Here is a 12924-nt window from a genome sequence, read left to right as displayed (position 1 = left end):
GCATGAGGCTGCTAAAAAATGTCATCAAAACTTTTAGAGATTTCAGCATCTCACTCTGAATATATGTGTGACCACATTTGCTATTCTATTGTAAATGATATACAATGAATGGAAAAAAGATCCATGCTGGTGAGTGGAGCTAATGTGTTTCCCTCTCTTCCAGATGCTGACCAAGAAGAGGTGAGATAGAAAAGAGATGGTTTAGAACCCAAGACTTCATTCTAATTAAGGATGGAAGGGGAATCTTACCACAATACAACCACTGTCAATGGCACCCCGGTAAGTCATCAGCCTTTGGAACGCCATAGGTTGTGGGAAGTCATCACTATTGCGGCTGTGACTGCTGTGGTAAGCCTGATCACGATTGTGGGCAACGTCTTAGTCATGATCTCCTTCAAAGTCAATAGTCAGCTGAAGACTGTGAACAACTATTACCTGCTCAGCTTAGCCTGTGCAGATCTCATCATTGGGATCTTCTCCATGAACCTCTACACCACCTACATCCTCATGGGACGCTGGGCGCTTGGCAGTCTGGCTTGTGACCTCTGGCTCGCCCTGGACTACGTGGCTAGCAACGCTTCTGTCATGAACCTTCTGGTGATCAGTTTTGACCGTTACTTTTCTATCACCAGACCTCTGACATATCGGGCCAAACGTACCCCAAAAAGGGCTGCCATCATGATTGGCTTGGCCTGGCTGATCTCCTTCATCCTTTGGGCCCCAGCGATCATCTGCTGGCAGTACCTGGTTGGAGAGCGGACGGTACCACCAGATGAGTGCCAGATCCAGTTTCTGTCCGAGCCCACCATCACCTTCGGCACTGCCATTGCTGCCTTCTACATCCCCGTTTCTGTCATGACGATCCTCTACTGCCGAATCTACAGGGAGACAGAGAAACGGACCAAGGACCTGGCTGACCTCCAGGGCTCTGACTCCATGGCGGAAGCAGAGCCAAGAAAGCCGGCTCATAAGTCTCTGCTAACATCCTGCTTTAGCTGCCCTCAACCCACCCTGGCCCAGAGGGAAAGGAACCAAGCCTCCTGGTCATCCTCCCGCAGGAGCACCTCCACACCTGGGAAGCCATCCCAAACCACGGGCCCAAGCACCGAGTGGGCCCAAGCCGAGCAGCTCACTACCTGTAGCAGCTACCCTTCCTCAGAGGATGAGGACAAGCCTGCCACAGACCCTGTCTTCCAAGTAGTCTACAAGAGTCAGGCCAAGGAAAGCCCGAGGGAAGAATTCAGTGCCAAAGAGACCAAGGAGACGTTTGTGAAAGCTCAAGCTGAAAAAAATGACTATGACACCCAAAAATACTTCTTGTCCCCCGGTGCTGCTCATAGACCCAAGAGTCAGAAATGTGTGGCCTATAAGTTCCGGCTGGTGGTGAAAGCTGATGGGACCCAGGAGACCAACAACGGCTGTCACAAAGTGAAAATCATGCCCTGCTCCTTCCCAGTGTCCAAGGACCCTTCGACGAAAGGCCTGGATCCCAGCCTCAGCCATCAAATGACCAAACGAAAGAGAATGGTCCTCGTCAAGGAGAGGAAAGCAGCCCAGACCTTGAGTGCCATTCTCCTGGCCTTCATCATCACCTGGACCCCTTACAACATCATGGTCCTGGTTTCCACCTTCTGTGACAAGTGTGTCCCGGTCACCCTGTGGCACTTGGGCTACTGGTTGTGCTATGTCAACAGTACCGTCAACCCCATTTGCTATGCCCTCTGCAACAGAACCTTCAGGAAGACCTTTAAGATGCTGCTCCTCTGTCGGTGGAAAAAGAAAAAAGCAGAGGAGAAGTTGTACTGGCAAGGGAATAGCAAGTTCCCCTGAAGAGTTAATGACTCCCCTCAAAAGAGTAACCGCAGCCAATTTCTTCTGAGGATGGGTGAGCTCATTGAGGTGTATTTATTTTCAAAAAAAGACATCTGTCATTTTGGGCACCCAAGGATTTCGTAAAGGCTTGAAATCTGTCACCAAAAGAAAGGAGTCAGAGCTGCCACAAGTACGGCCATATTGAATGATTCTTGCCTATGACCAAGGTCACCTGATGCCAATGGAGTTTGCTGCTGAAGTGAAGAGACAGACGTGTGTCCCTTCACAGGAGGAGGAATGCCGGGTCACAGTGAACAGTGATGTAGGGAACTTTTGCTCCCTGTCCTTTGGGAGCAGCAGGGACTGGGTAGAAATCTTCCCTGTGGTAAAGTGTATTGAGGTTTGGGGCAATATATATGTGTCTATGAAGTTGTCTCCTATCAGTGAGAACTGGGAGACTGTCACCTGTTACCAAGAGTGATGTTCAGTCGGCTTCTAAGACTCTTATTTGTTTATAAACTGATCAGTATTATGCAGCTATTAGGTGTTCTGTGCTGTGGTATGTTTTTCTGTCCCTACATCTGAGTGAGGCTCTACTCTTTCCTTTCACAACCCATGCCAATTCCAGGTACCCACTGAAACCATGCTAGTCCCTATGTTACCACCCTTTCTCTCAGAATTCTGGGTCTGGAAGGATACTGAAACCTGATCCCACCTGGTCCTATAGAGGGGCCTCTACTCTGCTCATTAAGATGGTCCAGTGGGAATTTTACCAGTGGGATTTTTTTTTTCATTTTATCTAAACAAATACTGTGTATTCTATTTTGTGCCCATGTGGGTCTAATTATTTATTCTCTGTTCTAAGGAAGACTACTTCACTGCATAAAGATCTTCTCTGGGCTATTTAATCACAATTTCTTTGTTTTCAGAGGGCTTACTTTCTAATCTCTACCCAAGGCCAACCTGAGTCAAAATGCAGAAAACAAATTTGGTTTTACTCCATTCTTCCGAAATTCTTCCAGAACTCTTTTGCCTGCTCCTATTTCCCTCATCCAGACATAGGTCACAACCAGGCACAATCAGGTCACTGTGCTGTCTCCAGCCAGAAATGCTGTTTGGAGGGACAGCAGGGGAAAGGCTTTCTTTTTTTTTTTTCTTTTCTTTTCTTTTTCTTCTTCTTTTTTTAAAAAATAGGTCCTTCGGATCACGGCTCAGAAATGACTTAGTCATTCCTCTCCTAATTCACTGGCAAAGATGAGAAGCTCGGAAAAGCACAGCTGAGGGCCAGTAGAGCTGGCTATAGTCATTAAAAATGAAGGCCTCATCTTGGAAAACAAAATACAGATCACAGTAATATATCAAAATAAAACATATCAATATAACATGCATTAGAGTATCAAAATGATAAAAAAAAAAACTCTATTTAAGTGAAATTTCTGTGTATATAAACAAACTGAATCCAAGGTGGGTTTTTTTTTTTTAAATTCTGAGAATACACCCATATTCAAGAAATAAACTGTAAAAGCACACACAAAGAATAAAAGACCCACAAAGAAAGCAAGCAGTATAGTACATATGAGGGTTTTAAAGACAAGGCCCTCCTGTCAGACAGAACCTTGGCTGATTACATCTGCGATTGCATTTTATCATCTCCAGACTTCAGTTCACTTAATGTAGGCCAGTTGTCTGCAGCCTCGTTTGTGGTGGGGATATGACAGAGTCACTTGAGTGGTCCTGGGAATGACACATGTCCTTGAGCTTCCATCGACCACTGAAGAGGGAGTCCGCCTATTACATCAAGTCCCAAGAAGGCTTGAAGACAGGATAGAACAGGTGTACCCCAGTCTCTCCCCAAGCCTTGTGGGGACTTGATGATGTGGAGCTGGAACATTCTAGAAGCAGTGTAGCTACTGAGCCTTTGTGAAGGGCAGGCTGACACCCGCCAAGAATTTCATAGAGTGTATTACTTAATTGGCTCAGTTGACTGGGAGAGATGCTCTGAGGCCTGGGTGATGCCAACAGGGTGTGACTTCATAGGCAAACCTGCTCTACCAGCTCTAGATAAACAGTTGCTTTTTTTTAGGTTAAGACTTTGATTCCTGACAGAAATGAAAATCCCTCCAAGAGCACTCTGAGCCTACACTGGGCATTCACTGTTCACAGTAGAGAGAGACACAAGCTAATTCAGACAAAAGAATGCAAAACTGGTGGGGAGGGAGGGGGGGCTGCGGGGGCACATTTTTCATACCCCACAATTGCCTAGGACTTAGCCTTCTCTGTTTATCTTTTGTGAAATTAACTGAGAGGACTATACTTCCTTTTTTATCACTGGCTTTGGGAGGCAGCCTGTTTTATGTGTTACCTATGCCCCTTGGTATAGATTAAAAAAAAAAAAATCTAGGAGAAACTAGACTTCTTTAGAATAGGGCCTGTTGTGGGGTCCTCAGTATGAACAGATCCGACTGTAAACTACGGGGACCTGGCGGGTGGGTGGGTGGATGGGTTGGTGTGGCATGGGCTGACTTCCGATCTTAGGCCTTCTATGCCCCCAGTCTCCCAGGCTCCGTGTATGGTAACCTACATACAGCTTTGACTCATTGCCTACTGGATGCTGCTATGTTGCTAATGTTGTGGTTTGTTTCTCCTTGACTGTGAATTTGACGGCTTGTCAAGTAATCAGTTTTCTGTACAATTTTTGTTAAATATTCCCGGGCTCTGCTGTGCTCCTTTAGGAGAATATCCTTTATAAGAGCAATGCTGATATGTTCGCCTCTTTGTAATTGTGAAATCTGTACCTAATCTCTGGATTGGAATATCCAGCTGTCTACTGTAAATACTGGAATTACAACAAAGGATGTGGGACGAGGCTGCTTTTCTGTATCGTAATAGTATTATTCTGGCTATTAAAGAAATTTAACCATACAGTAGTCCAATCCAAAGCATTTAAGTAAGAAAATGCGTGGTGCCTGGCTGGCTCAGTCAGAAGAGCATGCAGCTCTTGATCTTGGAGTCATGGGTTCAAGCCCCACCTTGGGTGTAGAGATTATTAAAAAAATTTAAAAATACACACTCACATATACTCAGACATGCACACACATTCATAAGAAAATGGTCGGGGTCCCTTGCTCAGTTGGAAGAGCATGCAACCCTTGATCCTAGGGTCTTCAGTTGGATGCCCATGTTGGGTGTAGAGATTTCTAAAATAAATAGATAAAAAAGAAGTTTTTTTTTTGTTTTTTTTTTTTTTTTTAAGAAAATGTCTCTTGTTCACTTGATAGAGCCACCTATATGAGAGATCCTACACACAGTTTTGCATATTCTGGTCTTTTAAGAAGGGAGGTATTGATACACAGTGTGGATACAGGAGCCTCTCACTACCTGTGTGATTTCTCTTTTTCAGTTACCAATAACCAGATTAAGATGAAATAATGATGAAAAGATTCTTCAACTAAAAGGCTTCCCTCTCCCTCCAGGACTGCTCTGAGCTGGAGCCCCAGTCATTGTTTCCCATTGTAAATGATACTAATCTCCACCTCACCGACACCATTTCACAGGGAAGTCTGAGATTATGCGCCCTCCTGCCCAATAAGGAATCCAGATTAAGAGTGGGAGTGGGAAATAAGTTTAAGTATCAGAAAAGGAGCCAGAAGGAAAACATACACACACACAGAACTTTTTTAAAAAATAATTTTAAACATAAAGAAAAGCTGTAAGAATAGTATAAAAAAACTCCTTATCCTTCATCCACATTTCCCAATTGTTAACATGTTGCCACATTTGTGCTGTGTGTGTGTGTGTGTGTGTGCGTACACATATATTTTTTCCCTCAGTCCATCCTGTCCATTGACCTCTAAATATTTCAGGGGGTATTTCTTAAGAACAAGAAGCTTATTTTATGTAACCACAATATAAATATTTGAAAAATCAGGAAATGTATCATTGCTACAATATTATTATGTAGTACTTAATTACATAACTGTGATACATTCCATACTCAAATTTTGCCTGTTGTCCAAAATATGTCCTTTATAAGAATTTCTTTTCCAGTTCAAGATCACACATGACAGTTAGTTCTCATGTCTCTTTAAAATGGTCCTCAGCTTTCTGTTGTCTTTCATGACATGGTCATTTTAAAAAGTATATTCCATCCAATTTCTAAAAAAATAATTTCCATCTGTTTGGGGTTGTCTGGTGTTTCCTTATTAGATTCAGTTTCATTTATTTGCTTGCTTTGGTTTGGGCAAGGACATTACAAATGTGCTCTTGTCTTCTCAGAGCATTACAGCAGGAGGACGTGATGTTTTATCCCATTAGTGGCAACTTTAACGTTCATTATTTGATTACAGTGTTCCCCCACAGAGCTATGCCCAGTTTTCTCCACTATAAATTTCCTATTTCCCCCCTGTAATTAATAATTTTAAGGAAGAGACTTCAATTCTTTTTTTTTTTAAGATTTTATTTATTTGACAGAGCGAGATCACAAGTAGGCAGAGAGGCAGTCAGAGAGAGAGAGGAGGAAGCAGGCCTCCCGCCAAGCAGAGAGCCTGATGTGGGACTCGATCCCAGGACCCCGAGGACCATGACCCGAGCCGAAGGCAGAGGCCCAACCCACTGAGCCACCCAGGTGCCCGAGACTTTGATTCTATGTACATTTTCTGTGGTTCATCAAGTTTTCACCCAGTAATTGCAGCATCTATTTATTTATCCTTACTCAAAGAAGTTATTACTATAATAATAGCCAAATGGTTGGCCTTCTACTGTCAGGAAAAATCTTTCTTTCTCCCTTCCTCCCTTCCTCTCTATTTCTCTCTTTTCTTCCTTCCTTCCTTCTTTCCTTTCTTCCTTCCTTATTATCATTACAGACTCCAGAACTCTTCTTCTTTTTTTTTTTTTTTTAAAGATTTATTTATTTACCTGAGAGAGAGTGGGGCAGGGGTGGCTGTGGGGAGAGGCAGAGGCAGAGCAAGAGAGAATCTCAAGTCACTCTCCCTGCCGAGTGAGTGCAGAGCCTGACCCAGGGCAGGGCTCAAGCTCAGGACCCTGAGATCATGACCTGAGCTGAAATGAAGAGGTGGATGCTTAACTGACTGAGCCTCCCAAGTGCCCCAGACTCCTGAGCTCTTATATTAGTAATTGGTTAAAATCCATTACTACCATTATTTTGATGCTCAAATTGTCACAAAGTTAAGCAGTGAGAGCCCATTCAAGATGAACCCTGTGACCCCTTTGGCATATCCTGAATATTTCTGACAACTCCTTTACTTTTTGGTACAGCAAGATGTTCCAGGCTCATCTTTTCAATCCCTATCCCAGACCAGGAATCAGCCATTTCCCAAGGAGTGCTTGTTTTAGGGGGACCTGGCTGGCTCAGTTGGTAGAGCACGTAACTCTTGATCTCAGGGTCATGAGTTCAAGCCCCACACTGGGTATGGAGCCTACTTAAATTTAAAAAAAGAAAAAAAGGAGTGCTGTTTTATTAAGTAGACAATAGTACCTGACTCAGGTCTGGACTTAAGATATATTCATTGCTATTGAGCTCTTTCAGAACTTAGAAAAATGTACACTTACTAAAAATGAGTTTATATGGACATCTGCAATTCCAATCAGATAGCACAGTATTCCTCCCACTCCATATTTGTATCTCCTGTCTCCAACAGCTGATGAAGTTCTAGAATCTAGGTGAGGTTTGGTGAGGTGAGGTCCAGAGCCAATGACCAACAAAGAATTCTTGAGACATCTTTGGTGTAAAATGGTGGTTTATTAAAGCACGGGGACAGGACCCGTGGGCAAGAAGAGCTGCTGCCCTGATATCCTGAGGAGTGGCTGATTATATACACAGGAGTTGGGTAGGTGAGGACAAAGGGGTTGTTCAGAAGGGCTGTCACGGTAAAGAAGACTGTCAAGATACTGAAGGCCTGGTTATTGTCAAGCCAAAGCTGTTTTTCCCTCTAATGAGGCAATAACATGAAGACAGTTGGGAGTTTCCTGGTGCAATGTCACATTCCTCCTATCCCACATCCTTGTCAATGATCTTTAGGTTTAGAAGAAATTTAACTTTATTTACATTTCCTTCGGCCTCAGCCTCTTTCAGTTTTATGGAGGGGAGGCCGATGTTAGGGCTTTAGGAACTGAGTTGCTTATCTCTGGAAGTTGGGCCATCAATAAGATAGCTTCTTTGTTGTAAATCACTAGGACATTTGTAAACCAAGGGAGACTCCCGTCTTGCAGGATTGTGATCTCTGCAAGTTAACTATTCGTTTTTCTTTTTAGAGCAGTAGAAGTGCCTGAGGGATGTCACACATGTCACAGAGGTGGGGGGAGAGGGGGTGTAAGGTGCCAGCTTTGTCCTCAGCCAGGCTTCTGCTCCCTCATCACAGTGAGAATCATCATTTACTCATTTGCCCAATTTGCTCCATCCTTCAATAGCTTCAGAATTGTAGCACCCATATCACTGTGAAAAACCAATCTTTTAGCATAATTCCAAGATTTGTTTACAGTTCTTCCACCTAAAGGTGAAAGGTAGATAGTAAAGTTACTATGGTTCGATAATTGCTTGTGTTAATCTTTTTTTTCTTTTTTTCATTTGAAATCAGTTGGATTTGATTCTGTTTGTATTCAGCTTAAGAGTTTTACATTCTTATTTATTTTTTTTGGACAAGTAAAATGTTAACATGGTTGTAAAAATCAATACTATACAAAAAGATGTACTCAGAGAAATGTCACTCCATTCCCTACTCTTTTCATCCCATTCCTACCCCCTCCCATAGGTAACAAGTTCTCTGAATTATTGCTTCACTTTTTTAGATTTTTTTTAAATTTATTAATTTTTTATTTTTTATAAACATATATTTTTAATTGCTTCACTTTTTAATAAACAAACTCTTTTAGCCATTTCTTCAAGTATTTGCATCCATATTTTAAAATATCATACATATACTTTCATTTTTATATTTTTCGTTTAAGAAAATATCTACTGACTTACTTGCAAATGTTCTATCAGATAAAGGGCTAGTATCCAAAATGTATAAAGAACTTATCAAACTCAACTCCCATAAAAGAAAAAAATCCAGTCAAGAAATGCTCAGAAGATACACAAATGGGGAACAGACACATAAAAAAATGCTCAACATCACTTAGCATCAGGGAAATACAAATAAAATACAAATACAAATATAAATCAAAAGCACAATGAGATACCACCTCACACCAGTGAGAATGGCTAAAATCAACAAGTCAGGAAATGACAGATGCTGGTGAGGATGTGGAGAAAGGGGAACCCTTCCACACTGTTGGTGGGAATGCAAGCTGGTGCAGCCACTCTGGAAAACAGTATGGAGGTTCCTCAAAAAGTTGAAAATAGAGCTACCCTATGACCCAGCAATTGCACTAGTAGGTATTTTTCCAAAGGAAACAAACATAGTGATTCGAAGGGGCACCTGTACCCCAACGTTTATTGCAGCAATGTCCACAATAGCTAAACTATGGAAAGAGCCCTGATGTCCATAGACAGATGAATGGATAAAAAAGATGTTGTGTACACACACACACACACACACACACACACACACACAAATATTACTCAGCCATCAAAAATAACGAAATCTTGCCATTTACAACAATCTGGATGGAACTACAGGGTATTATGCTAAAAGAAATAGGTCAGTCAAAAAAAGACAAATACCAGATGATTTCACTCATATGTAGAATATAAGAAACAAAACAGATAAACTTAAGGGAAGGGAAAAAAAATAAAATAAGATGAAAATTGAGAGGAAGGCAAACCATAAAAGATGCTGAATTCTAGGAAGCAAACTGAGGGTTGCTGGAGAGGAAGTATGTGAGGGGATAGAGTAACTGGGTGATGGGTACTAAGGGCACGTGATGTAATGGGCACTGGGTATTATATAAGATTGATGTATCACTAAATTCTACCACTGAAACTAAAAAAAAAAGAAAAAAAGAAAAAAGAAGAAGAAATAGTGTACCAAACTATACATATGATTATATAAATAAATTTCCCCAGGTTTTTATAATGAAAGAAAAAAAGAAAATATCTGCTGACTTTCTACCTTGAAAAATTAAGATTGGACTCTTCATCCTATTGGCTAATTCCCAAACATCAATCTCTCCAGCATTCTCTTTACAAAGCTGTGCATATACGGGTACAGGGAGGAAGTGATCGCTTTTTGCTTTTTGAGTACTTGGTAATAGCAAGGACGTAGATCCTAGAGAAGAATACACATTGTTTGAGTATCTGCAGGCAAAGAGCTGAGACCAAGTAGAACAAGTTCAACAACTCTGGAGACATTAAGCAATCACATGCAAGGACCGACGCCTAAATATTCATACTAAAACAAAAGAGGGTAAATTATCCTCCCAATGAGCTGTATTGTCCCCATCCCCTTTGATGATTTAATGGGGGAGGGGAACAGGAAGGGGTTACAACCTTAAGTTTATTGTGATTAGGCAAAGCAAGCCAAGGCCTACATCTGTTCACTGGGCTTGACCATCACCCAGAATTGTCTACATTAGTGTGCTTTACGGCAATCTATTTCTCCCAAAAGTCCTAATCTTATTTTATATGGCTTTTGAACAAGCCTCTACCACCAGATGTCCCTAGGATGTCCTTCTGCTCCTATTAAGAGCAGTTCTCCAACGTTTTATTCCCAGTCCTTGACAATGATTTTTCTAGAGGGAGTTATCTTGCATAAACGCATCTGCAGTGGTTTCCTAGTAAAGGAATGGGCACACTTACCTTCAACAAAGGGAAACTCATACTCAACCCACTTAATCCTCATATCAGTAGCTGGGAGTTGGTGCTTAATTTTAGCAGTCCTACATATACCCAAAGATAGGTTTGTAGTCCAGCCACTTTCAATCAAAATCCATGAAGCTACTGATCATGATATGCTAACTACAGCCGAGTCCTCCTAGTTGTAGGCTACCATAGACTGCAGTGGAAAACAAACCTAAGAAACATCTTTGGACAGGTCCTTTATACCCAGAAGTAGGACCTAGGCAGGAGAATCTGAAACAAAAAATGATACAAAGTTTTGTTTTATAGTCACTATATTTAATAATATAGTGATGAATAAAATAACACATATTTGCTTGGGAAATAAATAGGCAAATCACAAAAAAATACCAGTAATTCTAAAACCTCTGCTAAATTTCTCAGCATTTATCTGGTAGTCTTCTTTTCTACGTACAGACATACAGGTTTTGAAACTCACGAACTTCCAGAGAGGTTATGCTAGGAGAGCAGAGGCAAACATATATTTAAAAAATACTAGGTGTTGGGTGGCTCAGTCGATTAAGCATCGGACTCTCTGTTTCCATTCAGGTCACGATCTCAAGTTTGTGAGATCGGAGCCCCTCATCAGGCTCTGCACTCAGTGAGGAGTCTACCTCTTCCTCTCCCCTTGCCCCTACTCTCTCGCAAATAAAATAAGTCTTTATATATAATAATATATACATAAATATATGTTTGCCTCTGCTTTCTTGGCCTGAAAAGTACATGAAACTAAAGAAATGAAACTGGATTTTTAAAGCTCCTTTTCTGTGTGCAAGGACCCCCTTGGAGGCTTTAAGCCCTCACATCTTTGAGCCTAGTTAAGGATATACTCTTTGAAACTCCAACTTAAAAATTATTCAAAGGAAAGCTTCCTTTCTAAATTCCTAGCATAACCTCTCTGGAAGACCAGAGGATTTAAGTCTCAGAATAGGACAAAATAAAGACCTTGGGCTACTTATTGCCTATAATCAGGATGAATGCCACTAAGTCAATCCTCACCAATTTCTTTCAAGTGTCCCTGAAAGCACTTGGGGTTTTATCTCTAGAGTGAATAGGTTCTACTCAAAATCAGAAACCTTTGTTTCATTTTTACTCATAATCACTTTTTTTTTTTTTTTTTGGTTACTCTACTTTTCACTGTAGGCACCTTCTCCAAATGCCCCAAACCTTTGTACCCTCTTTCCTTCACCATCTTCTTAGATCCAAGAACCAGGATATAGGCAATTTGATTTCTCCTTTGTTTGATTACCCATCTGTTCAGCAAATAATTACTAACCTACATGGGAACCTTGGGACACAGATGAGACTAAGATACTGTCCCTGCTCCCCAAGAACACAGATTAACAGAATGAGGGACAGAACAACTCTAGTACAGAGAATCAATCGGTCCAGAGATGGCTGAGGGCTCTTCTTCCCAAGCATGAAAGTTTCCCTTCCCCAGGCTTCTTTGTTCTTTTTCTGTTGTGCAAAAGGCGAAACTAGCATCTGAACTGCACAGGGTTGCCCTTTATATGACTTAAAGAAGAAGGTAAGTGAAGAATGACAAGATGAATGTGGATTATATCCCACATTCCCACTTAGAAGCTCACAGGAGGATGGTCCTTCTCGCCTTTTTTTCCAATTTGATTCCCAGTTCGTGGGGTACATGCCAAGATTATATTCCTTCTAGAAAGGAGTCTTTCCTGGCCTAGATAGAGCCTAATCCCCCTATTCCATAATCCAACCCCTACTGAAGGGTAGAGGTCAGGTAGGAATGAATTAGAGTTGTCAGCAGGATCCTACAAGGACAATTTCAAAATCAAATATGTATAATCACATACATATCTACAAACATACAACTTGTAGTGTGGACAAAAAAGTGCCTCAATTTCAAGGTGGGGGCAGTTAATTCAGAATGAGAGAGCTGAGAACCTACAGGGAGCTAAGAGCCCTCTGGGAGACCTTGAAAAGAGCAGGAACCTCCTTCCTTACCTATCCCTTATCAGCTCTGAAAAGATGAAGGGCAAGAGAAGCCATCTTTAACAGACCTCAGCTGGATCGCATCACTTAAAGATTTGTGATAGGGCCAAAGAGGGGTGGGGAGTAAGGCAGAAGAGAAGGCGAGGCTTGTTTTTTTTCCAATTAACATTAGCTCAATATTCTGGGGACTCCAACATTTTTACTAAAGATTCTGGGCTTTGAGGCAATGATTTTCATAGACCACAGTTTGCTCAGAGACTGATTGTCAGTGTAATAAGTCACAGCCAGGTCCCCATGGAACTCCGCACATAGAACTCTCCCTTATGATTTGTCCTGAGAGGTGCAAATGTGTCTGTGGG

General features: G+C 41.6%; 1 protein-coding gene across 1 annotated transcript; it reads left to right on the top strand.

Moving 5' to 3' along the window:
• Window positions 1-231: 231 nt before the first annotated feature.
• On the top strand, window positions 232-1830 carry CHRM5 (cholinergic receptor muscarinic 5). Its single transcript, XM_059371163.1, has one exon. It carries the CDS (start codon window positions 232-234, stop codon window positions 1828-1830), a length of 1599 nt encoding a protein of 532 aa, XP_059227146.1.
• The last annotated feature ends 11094 nt before the right edge of the window (window positions 1831-12924 follow it).

Source organism: Mustela nigripes, chromosome 13 (assembly GCF_022355385.1).
Source record: "Mustela nigripes isolate SB6536 chromosome 13, MUSNIG.SB6536, whole genome shotgun sequence".
NCBI classification, from domain to species: domain Eukaryota; kingdom Metazoa; phylum Chordata; class Mammalia; order Carnivora; family Mustelidae; genus Mustela; species Mustela nigripes.
The sequence above is the reverse complement of the archived record's forward strand: the minus strand, read 5'-3'. Positions and strand labels throughout refer to the sequence as shown.